At 59.8% G+C, this 26,611-nt stretch overlaps 3 protein-coding genes across 22 annotated transcripts in view; 2 read left to right on the forward strand and 1 right to left on the reverse strand.

Moving 5' to 3' along the window:
• The window catches only part of MYO15B (myosin XVB), a 33,872-nt gene extending 23,616 nt beyond the window's left edge, over positions 1-10,256 (forward strand). For 7 of the 14 annotated variants that reach the window (XM_070483628.1, XM_070483635.1, XM_070483636.1 and 4 more), the window contains 29 exons: positions 30-245; positions 448-529; positions 701-805; positions 882-1,146; positions 1,225-1,315; positions 1,428-1,647; positions 2,114-2,226; positions 2,486-2,545; positions 3,068-3,143; positions 3,279-3,397; positions 3,584-3,702; positions 3,778-3,919; positions 4,169-4,280; positions 4,390-4,559; positions 4,918-5,069; positions 5,237-5,300; positions 5,394-5,466; positions 5,878-5,954; positions 7,284-7,357; positions 7,447-7,562; positions 7,655-7,749; positions 7,852-7,929; positions 8,049-8,145; positions 8,302-8,447; positions 8,616-8,731; positions 9,053-9,186; positions 9,356-9,504; positions 9,623-9,763; positions 9,926-10,256. In XM_070483628.1, the coding sequence (XP_070339729.1) occupies positions 30-245; positions 448-529; positions 701-805; positions 882-1,146; positions 1,225-1,315; positions 1,428-1,647; positions 2,114-2,226; positions 2,486-2,545; positions 3,068-3,143; positions 3,279-3,397; positions 3,584-3,702; positions 3,778-3,919; positions 4,169-4,280; positions 4,390-4,559; positions 4,918-5,069; positions 5,237-5,300; positions 5,394-5,466; positions 5,878-5,954; positions 7,284-7,357; positions 7,447-7,562; positions 7,655-7,749; positions 7,852-7,929; positions 8,049-8,145; positions 8,302-8,447; positions 8,616-8,731; positions 9,053-9,186; positions 9,356-9,504; positions 9,623-9,763; positions 9,926-9,985 (3,462 nt within the window). In that variant the 3' untranslated portion in view covers positions 9,986-10,256. The remainder of the gene's footprint in view (positions 1-29; positions 246-447; positions 530-700; positions 806-881; positions 1,147-1,224; positions 1,316-1,427; positions 1,648-2,113; positions 2,227-2,485; positions 2,546-3,067; positions 3,144-3,278; positions 3,398-3,583; positions 3,703-3,777; positions 3,920-4,168; positions 4,281-4,389; positions 4,560-4,917; positions 5,070-5,236; positions 5,301-5,393; positions 5,467-5,877; positions 5,955-7,283; positions 7,358-7,446; positions 7,563-7,654; positions 7,750-7,851; positions 7,930-8,048; positions 8,146-8,301; positions 8,448-8,615; positions 8,732-9,052; positions 9,187-9,355; positions 9,505-9,622; positions 9,764-9,925) is intronic. The other 7 variants (XM_070483629.1, XM_070483639.1, XM_070483640.1 and 4 more) reach the window with 5 other exon arrangements.
• Positions 10,257-10,399: 143 nt separating this feature from the next.
• Positions 10,400-26,611, reverse strand: part of RECQL5 (RecQ like helicase 5) — a 34,586-nt gene continuing 18,374 nt past the window's right edge. For all 5 annotated transcript variants that reach the window (XM_070483644.1, XM_070483643.1, XM_044745734.2 and 2 more), the window contains 12 exons: positions 14,717-14,935; positions 14,381-14,480; positions 14,216-14,252; positions 14,027-14,085; positions 13,866-13,939; positions 13,414-13,507; positions 12,970-13,104; positions 12,179-12,720; positions 11,952-12,042; positions 11,517-11,741; positions 11,216-11,285; positions 10,400-11,125 (listed from right to left, as the gene is read on the reverse strand). In XM_070483644.1, coding sequence (XP_070339745.1) covers positions 11,025-11,125; positions 11,216-11,285; positions 11,517-11,741; positions 11,952-12,042; positions 12,179-12,720; positions 12,970-13,104; positions 13,414-13,507; positions 13,866-13,939; positions 14,027-14,085; positions 14,216-14,252; positions 14,381-14,480; positions 14,717-14,935 — 1,747 coding nt within the window. In that variant the 3' untranslated portion in view covers positions 10,400-11,024. The remainder of the gene's footprint in view (positions 11,126-11,215; positions 11,286-11,516; positions 11,742-11,951; positions 12,043-12,178; positions 12,721-12,969; positions 13,105-13,413; positions 13,508-13,865; positions 13,940-14,026; positions 14,086-14,215; positions 14,253-14,380; positions 14,481-14,716; positions 14,936-26,611) is intronic.
• SMIM5 (small integral membrane protein 5) lies at positions 16,438-24,727 on the forward strand. 3 transcript variants are annotated; one of them, XM_070483646.1, is made up of 4 exons: positions 16,438-16,683; positions 17,254-17,485; positions 23,476-23,629; positions 24,115-24,727. In XM_070483646.1, exons 3-4 carry the CDS (start codon positions 23,503-23,505, stop codon positions 24,222-24,224), a joined length of 237 nt encoding a protein of 78 aa, XP_070339747.1. In that variant the 5' UTR covers positions 16,438-16,683; positions 17,254-17,485; positions 23,476-23,502; the 3' UTR covers positions 24,225-24,727. The 3 variants fall into 3 exon arrangements, with proteins under 3 accessions (XP_070339747.1, XP_044601674.1, XP_044601673.1); XM_044745739.2 differs by lacking the exon at positions 16,438-16,683 and adding an exon at positions 20,603-20,896 and having other exon boundaries at positions 16,697-17,485; XM_044745738.2 differs by lacking the exon at positions 16,438-16,683 and having other exon boundaries at positions 16,700-17,485; positions 23,481-23,629.

Consider the following 26,611-nt stretch of genomic DNA (forward strand, 5'->3'; position numbering starts at 1 on the left):
CTTACCTGGCCCACCACCCTCCCCTTCAGGCCCAGCAGATGACTACCCAGGCCATGACCCTGTCCCTGGAGCAGCAGACACAGCAGCGCCGACGCCAACGCCAGGCCCCAGCTCAGGCCCCTGTCCCTGAAGCTGCCTCCCCACCCCCACCCCCACCCCCAGCCATCACCCCCAAGCCCAAGAAGCCCCAGGTCCCCCAGGAGGAGCCAGAGCGAGAACCGGAATCGGTGGATGGCTGCCTGAGAGTGAGCCGAGGCCAGGCAGATGGCAGGGTCTGGGATGGGGGTGGCCGGCTCCATGGCTGCAGGGATGGAGAACACCGGTGGGGAGAGCAGGAAAATGCAGAACAAGTGCTGCCAGGCCCTAGCCCCAGGGATCTGAAGGGGCTCGCTGTGAGAGTGGGGGCTTGTCTGGCAGGGCTGCTGCTTCACTTCCCCTTCCTGCCAGCAGGAGACCTTACAGGAGGCTGAAGACAGGCCCCAGCGGCCCAAGAGCTTCCAGCAGAAACGGGATTATTTCCAGAAGATGGGTGAGGGTGCTTGGGGTGGCAGGCCCCACACAGAAACTTGACCACCACCCTAGCCTGGCCAGGGGATGGTGGGGTGCACTCTACTCCCCTGGGTCAGTGTGACCTGTCCAGGAGCCCTGATGGGCTGGCCAGGTCAAGGGTAACAGACGGGGCCATCTGGGGCGATTACAGGGCAGCAGCAGATCAAGGTGAAGATGGTGAAGCCTCCGGCCAAGGTGCAGATCCCCCAGGGAGAGGAGCAGGAGGAGGAGGAGGAAGAAGAGAGACCGAAAGCAGGTGGTGGGGAGATGAGGGAGGGCCGGGCCCTGCAGATCTGCACAGGGTCTCACATGTTTCCTCTCTTCCTGGTCAGTCCCGTCCCCTCCTCCACCCCCACCCCCACCCCAGGTAGTGAAGAAGCCACTGACACAAGGTGGGGCCAAAGCTACGAAGGAGGCTGAGGCTGAGCCGACCCAGGAGGTGGGGCCTGGCAGTGATCGGCTGGCCCAGGGTAGAGCTGTGGTGCGCAGCTCAGACCCTGCGCCCCAGCGGGCAGAGCCCAGCAGGGAGATCCGAAACATCATCCGCATGTACCAGAGCCGCCCGGGCCCCGTGCCTGAGCCTGTGCAGCCGTCCAGGTGGGCCTCAGGGGGTGACTGGACCGCCTGCTCCCTAGGGAGTCACCCTGTGGACTTGTGACCTCTTCTTTCTCCCAGGAGGCCCCCCAAAAATTTCATGAAGAAAAACAATCCTAAGGACGAGGCTCTGGCTAAGCTGGGGATCAATGGTGCCTACTCATCCCCTGCGGTGAGGTCCTGTCCTGTCCAGGGCATAGCTGCTCCACTTGGGAGTCCAAGGCTCCCGGGTAAACTTGGCGTTGTCCCTAGACACAGCCTGTGTGCATTCTCTGCCTTCCCAGATGCTGCCCCCCAGCCCCGGGAAGGGCCCCCCACCAGCTGTGGCCCCTCGACCCAAGGCGTCGCCACGGCCTGGGTCCTCCACCACCATCAAGGAGAAGCAGGCACCCCTTCGTGAGGTGTTTGGCCCGACCCCACCCACTGCCCAGGCACCCCCACCTCCACCAGCGCCTCCACTGCCTCTGCCCGGGGACCTGGGGACCCCTTCTGCTGAGCCCCGTGGTAAGGAACCCCATGTCCCAGTGCGATGGGCTTTGCTGGGCGGGTGCAGAGTTCCCAACAGTCTCTGGGTGCTCATGGCTAAGGTCAGCTGCTCGGGCTTCCGGACTTTGGAGCTGTGGGTGAGGAGCCCCAGCTTCCGCGTTCCTGCCCAGGGCGGGGCCCGGGCACCCCTGGGGCCTGTCTGGCACGGAGGGACTCACACACAGGGTGTTGCCCTCCAGGCAGACCTGACAGCTCTTTCAGGAATTTAGTGGCCCTGCTGACATGGTCAGGGACAGCAGGAAAAGTCTGAAGGCCTGAAATGGAGGCAGGAGATGGGCCCGTGGGTGGGAGTGGCGCAGCAAAGGTTGAGTAAGCCGGGACCTAGCAGGGCCTTAGGGAGGTGAGGGTATTCTCTCCCTATGCCCCCGTCCCTCCGGCTCGGGCAGCTCCTCACCGGATGCTCTTTGGCCCCTCTCTCTGCCAGGCTCGACGGTGCCCATGGGGGACCAGGGGGTCTCCACCCAGCTGCTCGTGCCCTCCGGCAGTGTGTGCTTCTCCTATGCCAGCACCTCCTGGAAGTTGTTCCTTCGCAAGGAGGTGGGCACAAGGGTGGGGCCACAGCCTGACCTCTCTTTAGGCTGGGGAGGGGCTGCAGGCTGTGGGGGACGCAACCTGGGACCCCAGCATCTCCTCCTGACACACAAACACTGGGGGCCACCTCCCCACTACCCACCGCCTCAAGCCTCGTTTTCCATCTGGGCCTGGGAGGCAGAGGTGGGGCGGAAGGTGAGCTCGGGGGGGGGGGGGGGGGGGACTCCATTCCCGCCTGCTCTCGCTCCCCCATGCCCTCCTGCAGGTGTTCTACCCCCGGGAGAACTTCAGCCATGCCTACTGCCTCAGGCTTCTCTGTGAGCAGGTGAGAGCCCGGCCCACCTGAGACATGTACAGACAGACTGCCCCTGGGCAGCACTCACAGGGCACTTGCTGTGCGCTTCAAGCCCTGCCTTCATTTATTTAATCCTCACAACATCCCTAAGAGTAAGGACCATTGTTGGCCTATAACAAGGATTAAAAATAAATAAAGTGTATACAGTACAGAACACGGGCTCCAGCATACAGCAGGTGCTCACTGGTGCTTGTTCCCTTGCCACCTCTGGATGTTCCCCCAAATTCTCCAGTAGCCTCCCCTCCTCCCCTAAGCTCTGTTCCTTCAGGGAAGCTCAGCTCAGCTCACGGACGGACAGCTGCCCCACAAGTGCAGGCAGCTGGGGGAGGCAGGTGGGAGCTCTGGGCAGACGTGACCCTGGGCTTGGAGGCCCCACATCCCTCCCTGCTCCACCTACCCCTTGGGGGCTCTCTAGCTTTTCCTCCATGCATGGCTGCTTGTGGTGGGCTCTGGCCTCAGGACCTGGCGGTGACTGCCTAGCTCTGCCCCCAGATCCTGAGGGACACCTTTGCCAAGTCCTGCATCCGAATCTCCCAGGATGAGCGGCGCAAAATGAAACACCTGCTGGGTATGGTCCAGGGACCCTGAAGTCAGGGAGCTGGAGTGTTAGGGGCTGGGCCTGCCTAGAGGGAGGGAGCAAACTCTGGGGTCCTCCCAGTGAGGGAGCCTGAGAACAGTCTGGCACAGTCGTTCCTGCCCACAGGAGACCTAGAGGTCGGCCTGGAGTCACTTGACACCACTGAGGACAGTGTCAAGAAGCGCATCGTGGTGGCCGCTAGGGACAACTGGGCCAATTACTTCTCACGCATCTTCCCTGTCTCGGTCAGTGAGGCTGGGTATGGGGTACCCCAGTCTGGATCCCAGCGCGCGCAGTGTGGGCCTTCTGCAGCAGTCCCCTGAGAGCTGGAGGTGGGGTGGGCCCCAGTGGAAGGACAAAGAACAGCACTGGCCCTGAGCAGCCCCAGGGCATCCGGGAGCCTGTGTGTGACCCACCCACCTTCTGGGCAGGGTGAGAGTGGCAGCGACGTGCAGCTGCTAGGTGTATCCCACCGGGGGCTGAGACTGCTCAAGGTGACCCAGGGCCCCAGCTTCTACCCTGACCAGCTGAAGACTCTCTGCTCATACAGGTGAGCGCAAGCAGAGGAGTAGGGAGGATGGGGTGGAGAGGTGGCCCCTAGCTTATGCCCCCACCCTGTGTGCAGCTTTGCTGAGGTCCTGGGTGTAGAGTGCCCGGACAGCTCTACCCTGGAGTTGTCACTGAAGAGTGAGCAGCTGGTGCTGCACACAGCCCGGGCGAGTGTCATCAAGGCCATGGTTGAGCTGTTCCTGAGGGAGCTCAAGAAGGCAAGCACGGGCTGGGCAGGGGGCCTCCATCCATGTTGCATTGCGCCCTGTCTGGTTTGGCTGGTCTCAGGGCTGTCAGCGAAGCTCCTTCAAGCTGGCTGGGCTGGGGCTGGGAGTTCAGGCTGGGTCCCTGGAACTCTGGGGTGCTGGGTGGGGAGTGAGGCCAAAGTGGGGAGCAGATGGGGTGGGCAGGATGAAGGTCACAGGCAGGCTGGCTGCTTCCTCACCCGCTCACTCGCCTGCCTGCAGGACTCTGGCTACGTCATCGCCTTGCGAAGCTACATCACTGATGACAGCAGCCTCCTCAGCTTCCACCGTGGGGACCTTATCAAACTGTTGCCAGTGGCCACTTTGGAGCCAGGTATCCCCAGGGGCCAGCAGAGTGGCTGGCACAGGGAGGGCAGCACATGGTGGAGCCTCTGAGGGGCAGAGGCCAGGTGGGTGAGTCACTGGCCTTGGATGCCTTCCAGGCTGGCAGTTTGGCTCCACTGGGGGCCGCTCCGGACTCTTTCCTGCCGACATAGTGCAGCCGGCTGCTGCTCCAGACTTTTCCTTCTCGTCGGAGCAGAGGAATGGCCGGCACAAGAGTCAGCTGCAGCGCAGAGAGTCAGGACTGGCTCAGTGGGATAGGGCGCCGGAGGTGAGGAAGACGGGAGAGGCGGAGGCGAGGCCTAACTAGGAGTGGAGGAAGGAAGGAAGCTTCATCTGATGCTGCCCCTCTGCCCTCTCCAGCTTTCTTGCCCTTTGTCTCCTCAGCAAGACTGTGGGCTCCCTGTGGGCAGGGGCTGGGCTGTACACCCCTTGTGTGTGCCTCTTGGTATTTAGTTTAATGCTGCCCTAGAAGACGCTCAATAAACAGCTCTTGCCTTTCCTGGCTTCTGGTGGTGTGCTTACTGCGGCTCTCTGCTCTTCTGGAGTCGGGCTGGGTGGAGGCTTGGGCAGGGCCTCCGGACAGGCCAGTGCACACTCTGGTGGCACTAGGTCTCCTGTGCTCCCAGCACCCCACCTTCCCTCAGAGCCAGGCACACAGTGAAGACTCGGAGGCCACCAGCCTACCCCTCTCTATGGCCTACCTCTCTGTGTTCACGGACTCCCACAACTACACCATGCAAGAATTTGCCCTGCGCTACTTCCGGAAACCCCAGGCCTTGTGAGTGCCCCTGGTCTAGCCCTACACCCGTCTGTCCTCAGTCTGTCTGACGTGGGCCTCCCTGCTCAGAGCCGCCAGGGTGGTACTCTTAACACCCTCCCTACACAGCCTGGGACTGGGGTGGGGGAGCCAAGCAAGCAGGGCTGTCCTCCCCTCTGCCCCCTCAGGCTGCACCAGACAGGTGGAGGTGCTGAGCAGAAGGCCCCGGCCAGCTTGGTGCAGTACACCAAGGTAAGGGGGACAAGTGGGGAGGAGTCAGGCCAGTAGATCTGCCCTCTGGCCCCCAAGGACCCCAGACTCACGGCCCAGCCTCTTTGACCGCAGGCTCCCATCCAGGAATCGCTCATCAACCTCAGTGATGAGGGCATGAACAGGCAGGCTGTGGAAAGCTTCCAGGGTGAGTGGCCATGGCATCCTGGGTCCCCATGTCTGCAGTGCCTTGGACCTAGGCCCCTAGTCACCTTCTCTCCTTGAGTTTGCCAACTCAGGGAAGCTTACTAGTGGTTCCTATACCTCCACGGCCCTCATCCACTTCTACTCACGCCCAGGGGTTGTGGGTTACGTGGAGTCTGTGTTGGGAGGCAACGGTGGGTCCAGCTGGCTCTGTGCTGTGTGTAGCCACGGGTGCCCATGGAATCTCTCTGAGCCCTATTTCCTCATTGGTAGGGCTGAGACTGCCACTCTGCTTGACTCACATGTTTTTTCAAAGCAAGGCATGAGATGGCAGGGGAAGGCCCTGTGTAGTGACAGCATTAGCCAGGGCCAGGCCCCCAGGCTCAGCTCACCACGCTTCCCTTCCTCCCTGCAGCGCTGATGCAATTTATGGGGGACCAGTCTAAGCCGCGGGGCAAGGGTGAGATGGAGCTCCTGTATGAGCTGCTGAAGGTAAGCAACAGCTGTGTGTGCTGGAAGGAAACTGTGAGCCCAGAGGGCCCCTTCCCATCCTCCTGCCCGGGCCAGAACGGGGTCCCCCTTTTCTTGGTCACTATTCATTCAAATCATCCAAAAGTATTTATTGAGCACCTACTTGCTGGGGGCACGGCAGTGCGCCAAGCAGGCCACGTCCCCACACAGCTTACAGTCTAGCAGGAGGCAGTAAATCGTGATGTAATGTGTCCAGGGGTAAAAAGTATGGTGGAACGTGATAAAGCAGGGGAAGGGGCTGCCTCAGTGCAGAAGGCTTGGTGACAAGGTGACACTGGAGCGGACATCTGAAGGAAGCCAGGGAGTGAGGCATGTGTGCATCAGGGGCAGCGCATGTGCAGAGGGGCAGGGGTGACAGTCCTGTGGAGAGGGTGAACCTCAGCACCAGCAAGGCCAGAGTGGCTGGCGCCCAGCGAGCGAGGCAAGAGTGGAGGACGGGGCCCAGGAGGGACAGTGGTCCAGGTCAGGGCAGGCCTTGTAGGCTATTGTCGGGACTCCGATTTTTTGAGAGAGATGGGCAGCCACTAGGGGGCTCTGAAGAGACTTGTCTTACATTGTGCAGGGTCGCTCTGGCTGTTTGTGATTCTGGGGGTGTAAGGGCAAAAGGAGGTTATCGTGATAATCCCAGGTTAGAGATGGTGCTGGCCCAGGCCAGGAGGCAGCAGCAGGGGAAGAAGACCCAGAGCAGCAGGGTCTGCTCTGAATTGCATGTGGGGTGTGAGAGAGAGGGGCCAAGGATGACACCGCAGCCTTGGCAAGAGCAATGATCATCTTCGACAAGGAAGCCTGAGGGCAGAGTGGGTCTGGGCTGGTGGAGGAATCTGTTTTGGACATGTGAAGTCTGAAGTCCTAAGTGGAGGGCCTGGGGTTCAGGGGAGAAGTCTGGGCTGGAGGGAGGCACCAGGAGTCATCGGCAGATGAGAGCAGCTGAGATCATCAGGGAGCAAGTGTAGACAGAGGCCCAAGGGCACCGCAGCCCTTAGAGGTCAAGGAGATAAGGGGAGCCAGCAGAGGAGACTAAGACAGAGGGACCAGAGACAGAGGAAGACAGGGCTGAGCACGGCCCCGAGGCAGGCGAAGACAGTGACTTAGGGAGCAACCAGTTGTGCAAAGATCTTTGTCAGTTAAGACAAAGATGGAGAGATGACAACTGGGCTGTCACCTTGACTCAGCCCCCAGCCCATGGCTGTTAGCAGAGGATTTCTTCTGACTTCAGATCCCATGCCCTCCTCACTCCACCACACTGCAGCTCGGCATTGCCCTGCCTACCTGCACTTCTTGTCCCCACAGTTGTGCCAGGAGGAGAACCTCAGGGATGAGATTTACTGCCAGGTCATCAAGCAGGTCACAGGACACCCCCGGCCGTGAGTGTGGGGGACTGGTGGGGGAGAGGCAGCGGGCAGCCCAGTGTCGTGGTTTGGCCAGCTCGAAGGCCAGGCTCTCTGCCCTGCAGGGAACACTGTGCTCGAGGCTGGAGCTTCCTCAGCCTCCTCACCGGCTTCTTCCCGCCGTCAACCACTCTGATGCCCTACTTGACCAAGTTTCTACAGGATTCAGGCCTGAGCCAAGGTGCCAGTGGGAGGGGCTTCCAGGCTGGGGTCTCGGCTGCTTGGGGAAGGGTTTGGAGATGCTCATGACCCCAGCCTGGCTCCTCTCTGCAGAGCTGGCCCGGACCAGCCAGGAGCACCTCCAGCGGACAGTTAAATACGGGGGACGGCGGCAACTGCCCTTCCCGGGTGAAATGCAGGCTTTCTTGGTACTGGCGGGTACAGGTGGCTGGGCATTCTAGGACTCCTCTGGGTGGGGGAGCTGGGACCTCTGTCCACTGGGGGACTGACCCTGCAACCTGTCTTGGCAGAAAGGGCACACTGTCCGCCTGGTTCTAATTCACCTGCCTGGGGGTGTGGATTACAAGACCAACATCCAGACTTTCACAGTGAGTGCAGGGCCACCAAGAAGGGGCTGGGGAGAGGCAGGGAAGCCACGGGCATCAGTTCTGGGGACCGCCCCCCTCAGCCTCCCCACCCCCTATCATGGCCCTGTCCTCACGCCTAGGTGGCAGGAGAAGTGCTGGAGGAGCTGTGCGGGCAGATGAGCATCATGGACCCCCAGGAAGTGCAGGAATTTGCCCTCTTCCTCATCAAAGGGGAAGGTGAGCCACCTCGCCTGGGGAGGCTGGACTCAGGGAGGTAGCTTACTGGCCATGCCTGCTCTTGTGCCCACCGGTCAGGCAGTTCCCATGCTGGGGCTGGCAGGGCTGTGGCGGGGCTGGCCCTGGGCAGGATGTGGACCTGGGCTCCCCATGCAGGTGAGCTGGTGCGGCCCCTGCGGCCCGACGAGTACCTCAACAGCGTGATGGTGGATAAGGACGTGAGCCTGCACAGCCGGCGGCTTGGCTGGGAGACCCAGCTGCACTTCGACAATCCCACCTACATCAGCACCCACTACAGCCAGGTTAGCCCCACCTGGCCCTGGGCTGCTGTGCTGCTGGCGACTTGAGTCCTGGCTGCACCTTGAGGGCGAGTCCCTGCCTGGACGGGGGACCTCCAAGCCTCCCCTCAAGGAGAATGGCTGGTGGGGGCTTTGGGGCACAGCTGCCCCCTTACTGCGCCCCCCTCTCAGGTGCTGCGGGACTACCTGCAGGGGAAGCTGTTGGTCAGTGCACAGGCAGAGGACCTACTGGCCAGGCTGGCCGCCCTACAGCACCTCAGCAGGGCCTTTGAGGACACCCCCTCAGAGTGAGTGTGAGCGCGGCCCCCACGCCTCCTGTCATTCTCCCTCCTGGTGCTGAGGTAGGCCTCAGCACCCACCCCAGGGCCTCAGCCCACCACGCCTCACCCCCTTCTTGAAGCTCAAGGCCACTTGACTTGTAACCTTCATGGCCCTAATTCCATGCAGCCGTGGAGGCTGTATACATCTGTCCTCCCCACCCCAAGCTCAAGGGCAGGGCCCACACCTTATTCATGTGTCTGGATTCCCAGTCTCACCCACAGTAGCCACTGGTTCATTTATTTAGCACCTGCTGTATGCCCAGCCTTGACTAACCAGCTGTGTCTTAGGCAAGACCTGTTGGCTTACTTGCCAAAGACACTGCAATGGCAGGTGAGAAGGGCCACCATAAGGATGCTGATGGGCCAGGAGCTGAGGCGGCTGAAAGGATGCACCTCCCAGGAAGCGCAGACCAGCTTCATCGGTGGGTCTGGGGGAAGCGGGCTGCTGGGGCAGAGGCAGGAGGCCCAGGAGGGAATGGGTGAGGGTAGAGGGGCTGAGTAAGCTTTTCCACCTGCCCTGCCCCTCTTGCCGGACCTGGGGGCCAAATAAGGCAGGGCCCAGGGCCCCAGTGGCCAGAACTCCTGTCCTAGCCCCTCCATCCCCAGAGGCTGTGAGGCAGCTGCCCCTCTTTGGCTACACTGTCTACGTGGTGCTCCGAGTAAGTGAGGTGGCCCTGCCTGGACCTGGCTTCCTGGGGCTGAACCGCCAGCACATCATCCTCATGGACCCCAGCTCCCAGGTGGGCCAGGTTCCTGCCCCAGGGCAGGCCTGGGCACCCTTGGGCCATTCCTCTCCCACTACCTACACTGACCCGTCCCCTGAGAGGAGCCAAGCTCTGTTGTCTCTGCTGCCCCCAGAAACTGTGCTGCTCTGTTGCCCTGAGGGAACTGCAGCGGATCCACCTGCTGAGCCCACTGGAGGAACAGGGGTCCCCTGGCCTGGAACTCAACTATGGCTCGGCTGACAGCCCTCGGACCATCTGGTTTGAGCTGCCACAGGTGAGTGGCCAGAGCCTCTGACCACCCAGAGAAGGTGACGCATGCCTCACCCAAGCCTGGCATGCCCGGGAACCTGGGCCCAGGCCGATGGCTACTGCTCAGGGATGGTGTGGGCAGGGGCTGGCCAGGGAGCCCTGTCCTCACATGCCTGTACCTAAGCAGGCCCAGGAGCTGAAGCACACCATCGCCTTCCTGATGCACAGCGGCATCGCCTCCGATTAATGGCCGGCCTCACCCAGGAGGAGTGGGGGAGGGGCAGAGAGGAGGAAGGGGCCTCTCCCTGGCCCAAGTCTCACTTGGACAGTCTCCCTTGGGTGCTGTCAGGCCATTTTGGTGTGGACTTCACCACTTGGCTGTTCTGGAACCTACCGCAGCACAGCCCGGCTAGCCCACGTGGAGGCCATGAGGCAGGAGCTGCTACAGTGATGTCAACTGGGAAAGACAGCAGCGAGACTCCCTCATGGTGGGCCTGGGGCGGGGCTGCAGGAACTCAGCTTGGGCATCTGATGTTGCCCAGTCTCAGGGAGATGCCCACCTGGCCCCAGGCCCTGGCTCAAAATCAGCAGGAACCCAGCCTGGGAGAAGCAGCTGCTAAAATAAAACACCTGAGAGAAAAGAGCTGCGTGTGCATGCGTGTGTCAGAATAAACAGGACTTTATTCCTCTGGGAGATGTCTCAGTCCTGCCTCGCCTTCCTGACCAGGAGCTGAGTGGGAGCAGGGCCTGGCTGCTGCCCCTCTTCCCACGAACTCTGCACCTGGGGCCAGGCTGGAGGTTGGCCAGGCAAGGGAAGGGGCTGGTGGGCAGAGGACCTGAGCCAGCAGGGCTCTTCCTGAGGAGGCCCCAATGCCTTGGACAGGTAGGCCTCGTCTTGGCTTACAACCTGCTAAGTACAAGACATGGAGGGCCCGTTCCTTCTTTCTGTTCCCCTGGCAGCAGCACACCACCCCACACCTTCTCATCTGGAGATCTGGCCCAGAAAACCCAGCCACGAGGGCCAGGAGAGACAGGGAGGCTAGGAGAAAGAGGACCTTAGGCCATGCAAGCAAAAAGGTAGGCTGACCACTGGCCTCTGACCTTGATTTGGGAGGTGTCCACGCCCACCTCCAAAGCAAGCTGTGGTCTGAAGGGGGAGGGGCCCTGAGAAAAGACAACGCCCCTGATGGCAGTGGGCCTGCCCACCTTCCCCATTCCTGAGCAAGGCCCAGGTGGCCCAAGGTATAGTCTGGGGGAGGACACTGGCCCTGCTGGGCAGCAGTCCATCATCTCTGTGGGCCACACAGGCCGTGCCAGTCCGCTTCACTCTCGCACCGGGCCCGGCCGTGGAAGAACAGCTTGATGAGGTTCTGGGCCTCTTCCTTCACTACAGATTCAGGGTAGGGAAACATGAGGGCCAGTCTCCTCTCTGAAGAGCCCCACAAGTGCCTCCTGGCCCAGCAACGCAAGCACTCACCGCTCCTTCCAGGAGAGGTCTTCTGAGTCAGCGAGTGTGAGAGGTGGCGGGCAAAGGCTTTAAATAACTCCTAGAGGCAGAGGGCGAAGAGGAGCAGAAAGCACAGACCCCTGCCCTGCTCCCGGAGTGACCCACAGCCATGACCCAAGGGCAAGGCAGACCCAGGGAGGGTGGCAGCTGGGCTCAGGGCTAGCCTGCTTCTGCCCTTCTTTCTCCTGGGGCTCACACTCTCTATACCCCCACCACACCCAAGTGTCCCAGGCTTAGGGGAGGGCAGAGCCTACCCACCCACCCACCCTACCTTGGATGCAAACTTGCCCTCCTTATAGAAAGGGGTCAGGCACTTGACCACAACATTCGCAGCCTCCTTTAGGGAGATGCCAGGAGCTGAAAGCTGGCAGGAGCCCTTGGCCATGGGGTTCAAGGTGTCCTGATTGCTGGCCGAGATGCTGCCCTTGGCCTCAGCTAAGATGGAGGCCTTGGCTGAGGGGCGAGGCCTCTTCTGAGCCTGGCTCTCTGGGTGTTCCTGGGCAGGGCCACAGTAAAGGGTCACTCTTGGGCTCCCTGTCACTGGCCTGTCCTCTCCTTCTGGAGGACCGGGCCATAGCACCTAGTAGCTCCCTCTAGCCCCTGGGATGTGGAGATGATTTTCACCCAACTCCTAACCCAGAGCAGAGTAGATACCACCTGGTTCACAGGCCTCTTCCCTCCCCTGTGGCCTTGTCCTTGTCAGTACCTGCTGGGGCCTGGGCCGCTTGTCCCTCTGTGTCTCCTTTGTGGGGGTGGACTGGTCTTCAGGGGGCCCCTGGTCTCTGAGTGGGCAGGTACTGGCCAGAGGAGAGAGCAGGCATCAGAGCTCCAGGGCCCTTGGCCCAGGCAGCCCAGCAGAGACCATCCTAGGCATGGCCCGAGCTTCAGAGGCACAGTTAGCAAGGAGATTTCCAAACTACCCTGTGCCCATACCTCAACCCCTCCCTGGTGCACTCCTCAGTCTGAGCGGGGACAGCCAGATGTCCCAGGGCTCCATCCTCCTCCCCTGCGCACTTCTCTGGGGCTGTTGGGGGTCCGCGCACCCCCTCACTGGAGGGGCTGGCACCCTCTGCCGGTAGGGCTGACATGAGTGGAGGCGGGCTCTTGGCCCTCTGGCAGAAGAATCGGGTGATGTTCTGAGAATCCTTGAGGGCCGCTGCGGCTAGAAGCTGCTGCTTCTTGTTGACCCGGGCCTTGGCAATGGGACTGCCCCCAGTGGGGCCTTTCGCCTTCTTCTCAGGGGAGGACTCCCCACAAGAGGCACTGCTTCCGGGGGCTTCTCCTCTGGGCCCAGGGAGGGGCTCAGTGCTATCCTCATCCTGGAGGCCACAGGGCCGGCTGGGGGGCTCCTGCTTGCCTCCCCACACAGGCTGGGGGGCTTGCTCTTTGGGCCGCATCTTCTCCATCAGCTCAGTGGCTGTCTGAAATGGGTAGGAGCCTTTGGGGAAACCAGCTCCCACTCGCTTGGGTTTGAGCTGTGAGGAAGAGGAGAGAGGATTCTTGAGGGCACACCTGGCTGGTCCAGGTGGGCCCACATTGGTGGGGCTCTCAGGAGTGGGGGAGGGGAAAACTGGGCAGGACATCACTTAGGGGTCAGGTTGATGAGAGAGGAGCTGCGGGGGCTGCAGGGGTACAGCTGGCAGAGCAGGGAAGCCTGAGGGCTTGCCCTTGGGTGCCCTAGGGCCAGGACCCAGGTTGGGGGTGGATGCTAGGACGCTGCTCACCGAGTAGACCTGGGAGGCTGGCGGGATGTCGTACTCAGTGGGCTCCGGGTGCTCGACCTGGGCACTGCAGCTCTTGGCACCGCCTCCCACGTCATAGAACTGCCCATCTTTAGAGGCTCTGTGGATCTCAGCCACCTGGGGCAGGGACAGTCAGGCATGCTGTGGCACCCACTAGCTCCTGATAACCCCCAGCCCAGGCTTTCCACAAGTGGGTTTCTGTGGCCTGTGGTTGGAGGCAACTGGACAAGTTCTAGTCCTCACAGGGTTGTCTAGAAGACCTCCAGCTGGCAAAGGATGGAAGTCAGGTTCCCCTGACATAAGTGGCCTCCCGGGTCGGGGGTGGATTCTGCGCTGCCTGCAGCCAGAGGGCCTACAATGTGGAGGGGCTGCCCTCTCCCACGCTCGCCCTTGAGCATGCCCCACCCACTCTTGCCCAGGGCCCACCTTCTTCAGAACGCTGGCCTTGTATAGGTTGGCCACCTTGGCATTTCGGAATGTCTCATGCTCCAGCTCCACGGCCTCGGCCTGGAGGTCAGGTCTGAGAGTGAGAATGAGCATGAGGTGTCAGATGGGCCTGAGCCTTTTACCTTTTGAGCTCCAAGGGAGTCAGGGACCCTGGAGATGGCTTCAAGGCCTGGTGGGAATGGCTTTGGGCACCCGGATTGCAACCTGAAATCTCTGGGCACCCTGTGGCTTACTGTCCTTCAGCAGCCACTGGCTGCCTCTCAGTCGTGGCTGAGCCTTCCCGCTGGGGAAACCCGTACCCACTGAGAGTAGGATGGGTCACAATTTGGGAAGGCAGCACCCAAACAAGCTGGGGGGGAGGGACAGGGGTTCCTATGGTCTCTAAAGGAACAGGAGCTTGGGGAGCCCTCCTTGGTCCCCATGACACTCACCCATCAGAGGTACCTGTGGCCTGGCGGTTACTGCTCAGAGCCTCCTCCAGAAGCCCCAGACAGTGCTCACGGGCCTGCACAGGGGAGGGAAGTTGGTCACATGAGCCTCAGGTTGGAGGAGGAGCCTGGGGGGCAGGTGTGAAGAGCCGCCCACCTCTTACCTTCACAGTGAGCCTGGGGATCTTCCTGCTAGAAGCCTCTTTCAGGGGACAGTCCTCATCTGGGGGGTGGAGGAGTGGGTTCTTCCACTCTACCTTCTGCTCTCTGGAGTCCCCAACCCCCCAACAAGGCATCCTCCATCCACACCTCCAGAACACCCCACAAGCCCCAGGGGACATTTCTGTACTGACCTGGGGGTACAAATTCCTCTATCTTGGGGTCTTTGCCCTGGAAGACAACAATAAGGGCCTGTGAGGCATCTGCTTCAAGATAGCTCCCAGTCCAGTGCCAAGGAAGTGGCTGAGACAATGTGAGCCAGGGGCCACCTGGGACCCCGTCAAGCCCCTGCCCCTCACCTTGCGCAGGCTCATCTGCTTCTGGTAGAAGAGATTCCATTCCCGCTTGTGGGCCTCATCTCTGCCCTCGTCCCCACTGCCTCCAGAACCTTCGTCGTACCTAGGGGACAGGCTGGGTGTGAGCAGCTCTGGGCCTGGGCTTTGCCCTCCCACCACGCCTCTGGTGGGGCAGCAAGGTCCCTGATGCCCTGGCAGCTCAGGGCAACACTGAGGGCCTGGCCCACAGGGTAAGGGGTGGACTATGGCATTGTTGCCTCTGGTCTGGCCTTGGCACCAGGGGGAGAATACCAGACTATTTCCAGTGGGTTGGGAGCCCCTGGCTTCACAGCCCCTCACCTGCTGAAGCCCCCATAACCCCTGCGGCCTCCCTCATACAGCTCAGGGTCAAAGCCATTCCCCTGGGAGGGTCCGACGCAGGTCTTGCTGCAACTGCTGCTCTGCTCCAAGGCGCTCAGCTGCTTCCGCACAGCTGCAGGGTTCTGGCAGTGGTCACAGCCTTTGGTGCAGGCGGGGGGCGCATCCCCAAAGTACTTGGCAATGGCAGCATGGCGGCACCTGGAACAGGCAGTGTGGCAGAGACAAGGGGTGAGGGACCCAGGCAGGCCAGCATTCGTTCCCGCAATCCCTAAACTCTGGCTGAGCATTGCTGTGACTGCACCATGCTAGGCATCTCACACACCTCATCCCATGCAGGCTTCACAAGGCATCGCTTGGTTGCCCATTTTACAGATGAGGACAATGAGGTGAAGGAGCTTTCCCAGAGTCATGTAACACATGGGGGTATCCAGAGGAGCCAGGGCATCAACTGCCTTCTGTCCTGCTTCTCTGTAGGTTACTCCTCTGGGCCCCAGCCCTCTGCCCTGCTCTGTCCTCTGGCAGTGGGGTGCCCTGGGAGAAGCATGGACTCTGGGTGCAGATGCTGACTCTGCTGCTGAGGCTGTGTCCTTGGGGAAAGTATTTGACCTCTTGAAGCCTACGCTTGCGGGCCTGCAGAACAGTGCCAGAAGAGCACTGGCCCCGAGGGCAGTGTAGGGCTGAGTGCGATGATGCTCTGAAGTGCTCTGTACCACACCTAGTGCACAGTAAGGCTGTCATTATTACTCTTCACGCTTTGCTGGGGGTGGGAGAGGAAGGGCACAGCAGGAGGTCATCATCCCATACCCCCCAGCCCCAGCCTCAGTACTCTGCCCTGCTTCTCTCTCTTGGTGACCTCTTCCTTGTTGTCCCCAACAAGCAGCTGCCCAGCCCAGTGTACACAGCCCAGGGCCAGGGGGCTGCCCGAGAGCAGGAACCAGGCCGCTCTGAGAGCTGGCACCATATGCTAGTCAGTGGCGAGGGCAGCACGGAGACACAGCCTTGGCTGGAGTCTTCCTCACCGCATCTTCCACTGCCTCCATCCTGCCACAGCCCCCTTGGGGTGCCGGCCTCCAGCTTTCTTTCCTCTAACCCCCCAGGCTGGGGGTGCAGTCAGTCCTTGGGACAGATGCAGAGGCCCCAAGAGGAACCACAGCTCTATCAGGGTTCTCACAAATGGCCATTCCTGCCACAGGAATGTGGCATGGGGTGGGGGAGCCCAGGAGGAGATGCTGGAGCAGAGGCAAGGCTGTCCAGGCGCCATATGCCAGGGACAGAATAGCTGGCGCCACTGCTCTAACAAGCACACTCCTCTCAACGTGTGCACTGCCTGGGGCTGCAAGAAACATCTAGAGAAGCTGGGACCCCGAGTGGCAGGCTCCAGGAACAAGAGCTGATTGTTGCAAGGCCCCTAGGAAGCACAGTCTGGCTGCCTTGTTTAGTTAAGTGGAGAACGCAGCTCTGAACAGCCTGAGACAGCAAGGAGGCCGAGGCAGCCACCGGAGGGCACTGTTCCCGCCGCTCCTCAAGTCAATGTGTAACACATTCCAGTGCCAGAGTCTGTGCGACCGCACAGTGGCTGCCTGTCGAGCCTCTGGGAGGTTCTGGCATCCAAGTGGTGTGGCCACAAGGCTGGCTTCCTTCGCCCCGCCCTCCCCCAAGCCCTGACTCACTGGAGTTTTGTGCTCACACTCAAAGGGCTCCATTGACAGCTCACAGATGCGGGCTGTGGTCGGCTCCTGAGCTGATCCAGGCACAGCCTGGTCTGCTGGGGTGGCACAACCAGCCAAATGTCAAAGGGCCCCACCAGCCACTGAGCTCTGAAGCCCGTCCCTGATAGCTGGGCCAGGAGTATGGCAATGGCCCCAGCAGGCACTCTTTGGCAAGAACAAGACCAGCAGAGTCCTCTCTCCTCCCAGAGTCCCAAGGAACAGAAGGCACCGCCCCAGGCAAGCAGGCCAAGCGCAGGCCACTCTCAAGTCACGCAGGACTCCCAAGTTCTTCCCCAAGATGCCTCCCAAGGGGGCTGGCTGCTTGGGTGGTCCAGCAGCTCCCCTACTATTTACTTTCTTTCCAAGGAGAGGCCAGAGGGAGGGACCAGTCAGGGAGTAGCCTGAAGGACAGGTTGGGGTCAGGGAATGTGGGCCCAAAGGCCCTCCTGAGCGTGGGCAGGGAGCCAAAGAGCTGGGAGTGCCCGGGGCCTCCCCCCTCCCTCCCCACTCCACTGCTCAGGTGGAACCTCCCAGGGGTCATCTTCGCCAGGGAACAAGAGAGCCGACCTCCTCTTTCATCAGATCACAGCCCAGGCCCAGCCCACAAGGCTTAACACACACCCGCCAGGAGGGAGAGGAGAGGAAGAGGAGGAGGAACGAGAAGAGAGGCAGCCCGGCCCATGCAGACTCTGGGGCAGGGAGCAGCAGCAGGACAAGTCCCCAGCAGGGACTCCCTCGCCTGGGCTGAGGCACTGGCTCCCCCCTCTTCAGTGGCCATTCTGTGTAACTTGAAACTTGGATCTCTAGGACGACCGACAACAAAAAAGCTGAGGCCCAGACGGCAGCTGGCTGTCAGCAGCGAGGAGGAGCTCGCTTGCTTGCACCGAGGAGAGGCGCCCAGGGAGCAGCATCAGGTCAGAAAAGAGAAGTCAGGGAAGGAAGGAAGAGGTGGCGGCCAGGGCTGAGGAGAGGCACGTGGAGGCTGCTCGGCTCCCTAGCACCTGCGGTCACCCCCCAACTCCAACACCTGAGCTCCCAGGTGAGTGGTGCAGGCCACAGATGAAGAGGGGACGAAGGGAAGGGAGCAAGAGGGGTCCCCTACCCCAAGAGCAGAGGCCACAATTTACCATGATTGCAGAGAGGAGGGTCACAAGGGATGCACTTGGTCACAGTCTCCAGACAGCCTCCTGTCCAAACCCGGGCTCCCCCTCTTGCTGGGACCCAGCACAGGGGGACACAGCCCGAGGCTGCAGCCCTCCACTGTGGGTGGCTTCCTCCCTGCTTGCTGAGCAGGCAGAGGGGCCCAGAGTGCCTGCTTACTCTGCGAGTTTGTTTAAGCTGTTTCCATTCAGGGGGCTTACACAAGGGATTTGACGGTCCCGGCTGGGGAGAGAAGCGTCACCCGCCACTGAGCCTCCCTTTCCCCCGGACACAGGCAGAGCCCTCCCTGTCCCTGCTTTCCCCCAGTCCAGAAGGCTCCGGCAGGGTCTTCCCAAGTCAGTTCTTACCCCCCAGGATGTGGCAGGACCCACAGCAGCTCTGCCCATCTGTGTCAAGAGCCGCCATTTCTTATGAGGGGCTTGGCCGGCTCACTGCCAGCTGTTCTCAGCTCGGGGCTCTGCCCAGGAGCTCCTCTCTGGGCCCCTTTAGATCCCCACGAGCCCCCAGATTTCCCTGCATGCTGCGCCAGAAAGGCGAGGGCCTGACTCTAAACCCAGGGTGGGAAGAAGGTGACAATGGTGGACTTGAGCCTGGGGGAGGGACTGCCCTGGTATCTGGCCCTCTGGCCCTCTTTGGCAGGGCCCCATGAGTAGAGGCTGGCTGCCTACTCCTGCCTCCACGTCCCCACAGCAGGGTTAAAATCTCCCTCCCCCATCCCCCAGATGTTTTCCCCAAAGCAAACAAGCTAGTATCTACTTAGAAAGAAAAAGACGGATCCAGGGAAAAGTGGAACCCAAGGATCAGTCCAAGTGTTCTTGGCTCAGCAGAGGCTGTGGGATTTGGCCTGGGTTGGTGGCTGGGGAGACTGAAATCCTGCGGTGACAGGCAGCGTGTGGCAGAGAGAAGGGGCAGATGCTGGGCTGTGCTGGAGGCAGCGGGTTAGGCCTGGTGAGGGAAGGGCGTGGTGGGGAGCCCATGGCTACCCCTGCCAGCTCTTATCTGTAATATGCCCCAGCAGGTAGGTGGGCATCAGAGTCTCTGTACCCACAGAACAAAGGTGGAAGGGCCCCCGGAACACAGTCTCTGAGCTGGGAAAGAAGGGTGATGCTCAGTTTCTGGGGCTTCAGGAACAACCACCAACAGCAGGAAGTGCCTTCCGCCCTTGAAAGCGACAGGGCTGGAGGAGTAAGGACTGCTGAGGGTTCAAGTGCCTACTGCCTACTGCAAGTCAGAGCCAAGGAAGAGAGGGGGTTGCCCTAAGGCTCAGCACAGTACACAGTGGGCATCTCTGCCTTGCTGGTCGAGCCTCTGGACCCCCAAAATCTCCCACAACCATCAGTTATGCCTCATTCTAGCTGTTCCTCAAACAAGACAACGCCCCACGGGGCAAGGGTGGCTGAAACCCACCATGACAAAGTAACAGGCGCCCTGAGCCATCAACACACTACGCTTATCAGTCACAAACACAGGCGCCTGCTGCCTGGTACTCTCTATTCTCTTCCCTGTGAGGCGTCTGGAGTTGGAATATCAGTTTTGCAAGGAGGAAGCAGGGACGCTTCAGTACCAAGTGGCAGCTGTTTGGCCTGCAGGATGCCTGCCTGCTCTGTCGCAAGGTTCTCTGTGCCAGGAGATGCCACACAATGGGATGTTTTCTAGTCCCTCCAGCTCTGCCAGCTTTCCTCTCTGCCCTGCTCACCATCCCCCCTCCACCCCCCGCCCCCCCCCCCCCCAGCTGCCACTCCAGCCAGGGAGCACCCTCCGAAGGCTCAAAGAAGAGCCATGCGGACAGCCAGGCTGCTCTTCCTTCCTGGGGCCACCACTAGCTTGGCTGCTTCCAACGAGGAACCACTGAGCCTGGGGTTGGGAGGCTCTCAGGTTTCCCTGGTTCACAGGCAGGAAGTACAGTTTTGGAAGGAGTTTGATGGACCTCAGGATAGAAAGACTGGAAAAATACAGAGAATTACCAGTAGCCCCATTTGGCTTCCCCATCTTCCTCCCTCCAAACCTGGGAAGGTAAAGGGGACGAGAGGCAGCCAGCCCCAAGTGCCCACTTTCCCAGGCCACAGCTGGGAACACTTAGGGCTCCCCACAGAGCAAGGGCTGGGACACAAGCCACATGGTCACCTGACGGCTGCTAGTTATATTGGGCACCAGGCGTCAGGCACCCCCTTGGCCTTGCTTTAAATAGCCCACTGAGAAGACCGCCTGGGATCTGCTGCTATGTGCCTCCTTCTCTTAGGAGAACAAGGCCCCTCCAGCTCCCCAAGGTCCTCACTAACGCTCATTCTGCTCAAGCCCAAGCTGGAAATGACAAAATGTCAACTGAAAAGCAAAGGTGGCTCCTCTTCAGCCTTTGGGGCAAAGCAGCCATGTCCAGCAACCCCACTTAGTTCATAGCACAGACGGGACCCAGTGAGCAGACCTGGGTAAGACCCCAGGGTGGGTACGGCTGGCTAGTTCAGGTCCCCAGAGAGGCCCTGGGTACAAAGCTGACTCTGTCTATGTCCGTGGCCTGCCGCTGGTGTGGACTGACACTCCCAGAGTGGAGCCTGGGTCCTCTGGGCACGAATCTGCAGCTTTCTGATTTCCTAATGTCTCAAGATGGCTGACCTATAGCTGAAGCTTCTGCTCCACACACCTCGCCTTTACTGCACAGCAAATTCAGCCTCGGCCCAACCTTCCTCCTCCCCTCCTGCCCGCTCTGGAGACCGCACCCTCAGACTGACCTGGGGTCTCCACACCCTTCTCGCTCACAGGTGGAGGCGCCCCCTCTGCGAGCCCTCCCGGCTCTCTGGGCGTGGTGGCAGCACAAGTGAGAAAGCTCCCCCTGCCCACCGCCCTCTGCCCACTTCCTCTTTTAAGGAGTGTCTCTGATGGCTACATTAGGCAGTGCAGGCACGAGGCCAACCTGGCTGAAAAAGCCAGACCAAGTGTAGACGAAGAGGGAGAAGAAAAAGCAGCCCAGCTCCTGAGCCCGGTGTAAACTCTCCTCCAGGGCTTCGGTCAGCACCGCCACCTCCTCCAGGAATGAGGCCAGCAGGCGGGCTCCCATCCTCCTGGAAACCTGGGGAGTGGGGATGCCCAGGGACCCCAGAACAAGGGAGGGGACCACCTCCTTGTGCAAGTCTACTCCACTGGTCAGCGGAAGGAAGTCTCTTCGGGTGACCAGAGGAGAGGGGTCCTATGTTCAGGAAGGAGTTCGATGAACAAGAGATAGACACACAAGACCCATCCCTTTGGTGACGAGTACCACCTGTGGTTCTCAAAGAGCAGGTGCGGCCCCGGCCTGGTGAGTGATGCGCCTGATAAAAGCAGTGCTCCAGACTCAGGAGTGTGGGGTCGGGCTGATAAGGTGGAGCCCACCTGCCTTCAAAGGGCTCTGACCTTCCAGTTCCTGTGCTGAGCCTACTGCACGGGTGGTGCACTCAGTGGGCTGCTCTGGGACTGACTTATCTTGCTGGTAAGGAGCAGGCTGCCAGAGACAGGCCTCCATCGAGAGACAGCGTTGGGCAGTAGGGGGAGCGCTGGCTGGGCCCGTCCTGCTGTGTGACCTCGAAGAAGTCACATACTCTTTCCAGTCTCAGTTTCCCCGTATGTAAGAGGAGTCAGGGGTGGATGACCCGTGTCATTCTAGGATTCTAGCCTCTTAGTACATTTGGAAACTGGGATCCTAATCTGCTTTGCAGAAACGTGCTGACCCTTGGGTAGGGCACGAGGGAAGTTAGAAGACCTAACTCCAAGGAGCCTCCCACTTTTGACAGGAAACCAGTGAATATTCCATGGAGCCATCATGAGCCTGCTACCCCCATCATCACTTAAAATAACAGCTCCCCATCTCCAGCTTGCCCCCTACCACTTCCTTCATTTCACACACCGTAAACATCCTGAGAAGGAAGGACACAGACGAAACTCCCCAAAGGTATTTGGGGAGGGTCAGGTGACAGTATATAGGGGGGTGCAACTCCCTGAAAGGCTGCCTCAACTCTCCTGAGCTGGCCAGACCCCACCCAGAGGGGAATCACATGCGCTGGGCACCTCCCTGTGCCAGGCTCTGTGCTGGCTGCTGTTCTGTGCTGCCAGGTGGTTAATCCTCCAACAGCCTTGAAAGACAGACAGCTCATCTTCATGTAAAGAAGAAGGGCCATGTGGACAGCCAGGCTGCTCTTCCTTCCTGGGGCTAGGGGAAGCCACCACTAGCTTGGCTGCTTCCAACAAGGAACCACTGAGCATGGGGTTGGGAGGCTCTCTGGTTTCCCTGGTTCACAGGCAGGAAGTACAGGTTCACAGGCAGGAAGACTCAGAGAAATGAAGTGATTCGTCGTCGATGTAATGAAAGCAGGAAGGGGGCAGGCGGTATTCAAATGCAAGACATTTCAAACAATGTTCTCTGGGGGGCAGCTGACCCATGAGAGCAGTTTCCTTGTGGAGAAGGAGATGCAAAAGGTGCACACCAGTGCCCTCCACGTACTGAAGGACTCTAACGCAGAAGAGGGGTGCAAGTGTCCTAAGCGACCACAGGTGGGACTAATGAGGTCACTAGGAGGTCCCATCTTCTCACAGTCAGAACTGCCCCAAGAAGGAATGGAGTGGGCTGCTGTAGCAGGCAGGAATCCCCACCTCACCCAGAGAGGCTCAGCTAAGGCTGCGCGCCACAGGGAGGGCAAGGAGCCAAGGGCAGGGTAGCTCGAGCAGATGACCTTCAAGGCAGCTCTAGGGCAGCTATGCTGTGGCAGAAGCACTGGGAGTGACCGGCTTCACAGACTGCACCATCTCGGGGAGAACCTGCCTGGCTGAGACCAGCGACAAGGCAGTGGTAACTAGAGCCCAAAGTCTGGCACAAGCCCCTGGCCACCTCTTAACTGCCCTGGATTAGGGCTGCCTTGGTGAGCAGGTTCAGGCTGGGCTGGTTCCTCTCTGAAGAGGCCCTGGCTTCCTCATGCCCACAGTTGAGGAGGAAGGGGAAAGCAACTCTGATGTACAACATGCCCCCACTCCTAGACTCCACCTGGACCTTCACCTTCAGCCTCTTGGGTACCCTAGGCAGGCCTGGAGGGCTGAGCTGCCACAGACCTGGGGCGGGGTGGGGCTGCAGAGGGGACTGTCCTGGTCAGGGCAGGGGGCAGATCCGAGCCAGCAGGGGAGGGGCTGACTAAACCAGCCCTGGGATGCCTGATCCCATTGAGAAGCCTCCTTGGGAAAAAGTGGAGGGACACAGTGTCTTCTCTTCCTCCATACAGGACAGAGAACACCGTGTGAGTAAAGAAATTGGGCTGGTGGGAGAGGTGGGGGGCCCTGGGGCTGACCTTGGCCAGAAGGCCCCATGAGCCTGCTCTTAGGAGAACCTGATCCTTCTGCCCCCACATACGACAAAAGGCAAGAGCACTGGGCTGGAGTCCTGAAGCCCAGTCTCCCTGCCAGGGAACCCAGGGGAGGCACCCAAAGTCCTGAATGACACACGGGCCACCAGGGAAGCTGCACCAATCCAAGGCACCCGGGCAAAACCTAGGAGTGGTGTCTGAGACAAAGGAATGTAACAGTGAAGTCACCGCACCTCACGGTCAGAAACCTTGGCTAACCTTGGCCAGGTGGCAGACCCCTCCTGTGTCCACTTCTGCCGAGCTGCCCCCACAGTAGGGCCTCAGGCTCACTGTCATCACCACCTTCCCTCACCCTGAGCAGTGCCAGCTATGTGGGGGCTGAGGGCCACCACTGGGCAGAGGGGCCCTACCAGCTCCCTTCCTCCCTTGTGAGCCACCAGGGGTGTGATGGGTGAGACCTGACAAACTCGTCCAACGGGTTGCGGGTGGGTGAGAGGGTGGATTCTCTGAAGCCAGCCCCATGGGGACTCCACGTCCTCTCTCTGCTCAGAGCAGCCCGACAGGAACCTGGCGCAGCATGGCAGCCACCAACTTTGTGCAGGAGATACACTCCATGGGTGAGAGGCTGCTGCTCAAGCTGCAGAGGCTGCCCCAGGCCGAGCCCGTGGAGATCGTGGCCTTCTCAGTCCTCCTCCTTTTCACAGGTAAGGTGGGGCTCTCAGAGTCTCCTGAGTGCCCATGGCTCTTCCTGGCATCCAGGAGAGACGAGACCCTGGTGCAAGAGGGCTGGCAGAGGTAGCTGGATGTCCCCCAGGCAGGAGGAGGAGGAGACATCTCTCGGGGGAAGCCAAGGAGTTTCCCCCAATCCTCTGACATGCTGCTCGAGTGATGGGGTGGCGCTGGGAACCAGGACCCAGAGGCATCTCCAGCATCCCAACCCAGGGATGAAGGGAGCAAAGCTCTGGGCAGCAGAGGAGGCACCACCGGGAGGTCAGAGCCCTGGTGGCCGGCACGAGGACAGTCAACACCTCTTGTCAGACTCTCGGGTATTTCTGACCGCAAAGCCAGACCTTTGGGCAAGGTCCTCCACACCTCCAGAGGGGCTTCTTCAGAAGTTGGGTGGGTGTTCTCCCTCCTCCCCCACCGCTGAGTTTCCTGTGCTGTCTGCTTCTCTCTGCCAATCCTCCAGCCACTGTTCTGGTGATGCTGCTTATTGCCTGCAGCTGCTGCTGCACTCACTGCTGCTGCCCAGAGCAGAGGGGCAGGAAAGTCCAAGTGAGGCCCATGTCCCCAGCGTGAGGGACATAGATGACCGAGGAGACCCTAGAGAGGAGACTGCCAAAGTCACAGCCCAGGGAGCAGCCTGGCCCTGCAGCCCTCACCCTTGACGACAGAGATCGATCACCCCAGCTCTGGCCCTGCCCAGGAACCCAGACACTGACACCTGGAGCCTCATCAAGGAAATAAGGTCTGTTTCAGCCACAAAACTCTCTCATCTCTCAGCGAACACTGGGTCCCGAGGAGGAGTCAACTGTTGCAAAGACTGAGTAAGCCACTGGGAATTCTTTGCCTGCCTGCACTTTCTAACAAAACATGGAAGTGGGGTCCCCATACCTGGGTGGAGAACAGCCCACACCTGTGAGGAGCTGGCCCTCGGGGCTCCCACACCAAAGAGGAGCAGGCCAATCAGAGGGACTTTGTGCAATGGTGACTGGAGCCCAAGCTCCCTGCCAGAGAGGGGGCATGTCAGTATTCTGTTACAGTATTGGTCTGTTTGTTTCCCAGTAAAAGCTTTTGGATTATGTGTTTCTGTGGCGCAGACTCCCTGGGCTGGGCTCTGTGCATTGGGAGGGCAATGTGCCAGAATTCCAGGGGCGTGGCCACCGACTGTCCTTTCCAGGCCTCTGCTCTCCCCGTGCCCAGGAAAGCTGGAAAAACACGCAGGCAGGAATGCCATTCAGGAGGGAATGCCACAGAACAGGGGAGGCATGCAGTGAACTTCCTGTCGAGCACTAGATACTAACAAACTCTGGCTCCCAGATGCCCACTCTGCAGTGAGGAGGCAGGTGCTGGGCTTGGGAACACCCCTTAACAGTTTCCACTCCCATTATCTGTAGCCTGCACACTCCACACTAGCAGGCTCAGGCCACCGGGTCTTCTCAAACTTCTGGAGTAAGAGAAGAGAGGTCAGGCCCCTAGTATCATCCCTAACCTGCATCCTGACCCCTTCGCCCTTTCCGCCTTTGTGTGCCAGACTGTCCAGGTGCAAATCCTCGCCCTGCCACTCATCAGCTGTGTGAACGCAGGTTAGTGACTCCACCTCACCTCACCGAGCCATGTTTCCTCCCCTGTGAGGTGGGGCTCATCCTGGTAACTGCCTCCTGGGGTAGGCTTGTGAGGATAAACTAGGATGACCTCCATCCAGCACTTGACACAGTGCTGGGCATACCTATGAGCTCTGTAGATATAAACTGTCGTCATTATTTGCCCTTCTACACAAGGGACTGACCCAGAGCAACACGGACCCATTTTAAGGGCTGGTCCTGCTGAAATGTGAGACCTCCCTGCCTCTCTCCCTTCAGTTTATTTTCTCTTCCAGAGAACTTTCCAGGTAGAGCTACCACCCCAGGAATGAGGGTAGGGGAGGCAGGAGGCTCCCGTGGTCCCTCCCCCTTCTTCCCCACTGGTCCCCCAGAGCCATAAAGAGGTTTGCATTTTTTGTGGACTAAGAGAACAGTTTAGTGGCTACCAGGGGAAAGGTGGGGTGGGGGGTGGGCACAAAGGGTGAAGTGGTGCACCTACAACACGAATGACAAACATTAATGTACAACTGAAATTTCACAAGATTGTAACCTATCATTAACTCAATAAAAAAAAAAAAGAGGTTTGCATTTTTTACATGCCTCTGTCATCCTGGCCTGCGCAGCCTGGGGGCAGAGCACCGGCTACCCCAGAAAACAGGGAGTGGAGAGGGGATGATGGCCCCTGCTACTCCCCCCAGCTCCAGCTGGTAGCCAGGAGGGAGAGGCTCTTCGTTCTTGGGCTGGTTTCACTTCTTGGTGTCCATGGACTCGTCTGACAGGTTTGGTTTGGGTTGAAGACCCAGAGAAGTGCTTTCACACAAAAGAAAAGAAATTCAAGAATCTGCCTGTACCCTCCGCTCCACCACCACAAAAGAATGGGTTTCAGAATAATAATGATGACAATAATCACAGTAATAATAATGAAGATGGTGACGATGATAAAGATAGCTAAAATTCACTGTGGGCCTATGCGTGCTCAGGCATTGTTTGAAGCATTTTGATAGCAGATAAATTCATTTAATTATCACAACAACCTCAATGCTGCAGATCCCATTATTATCCCCATTTTAGAGATGAGCAAAATGAGCCTTAGCTGACACTAGGTAACTTACCTAAGTTCAACCAGCTCAAAAGTGGCAGAGCCAGCCTCTGGGCCCAGCCTGTGCACTCCAGAGCTCCTGCTCACCACACCCAGGGCCCCAGGCCTCCCAGGTGCAGGACAGATAAGGCTCTGATTCCATTATCTTCCATCAGCCAACCCCAGATCCCAAACAGCCACACCCCAAACTCTATCTCAAAATAACCTTCCTAGGAGTGGGTGGGGCCCAAGAGGTAAGAGCTGGGGTGAGGCCCAACTAGGTCTCCCTCCCAGAGGAACAACAG

The sequence above is a fragment of the Equus asinus genome, chromosome 13, assembly GCF_041296235.1.
Source record: "Equus asinus isolate D_3611 breed Donkey chromosome 13, EquAss-T2T_v2, whole genome shotgun sequence".
Classification (NCBI taxonomy): Eukaryota; Metazoa; Chordata; class Mammalia; order Perissodactyla; family Equidae; genus Equus; species Equus asinus.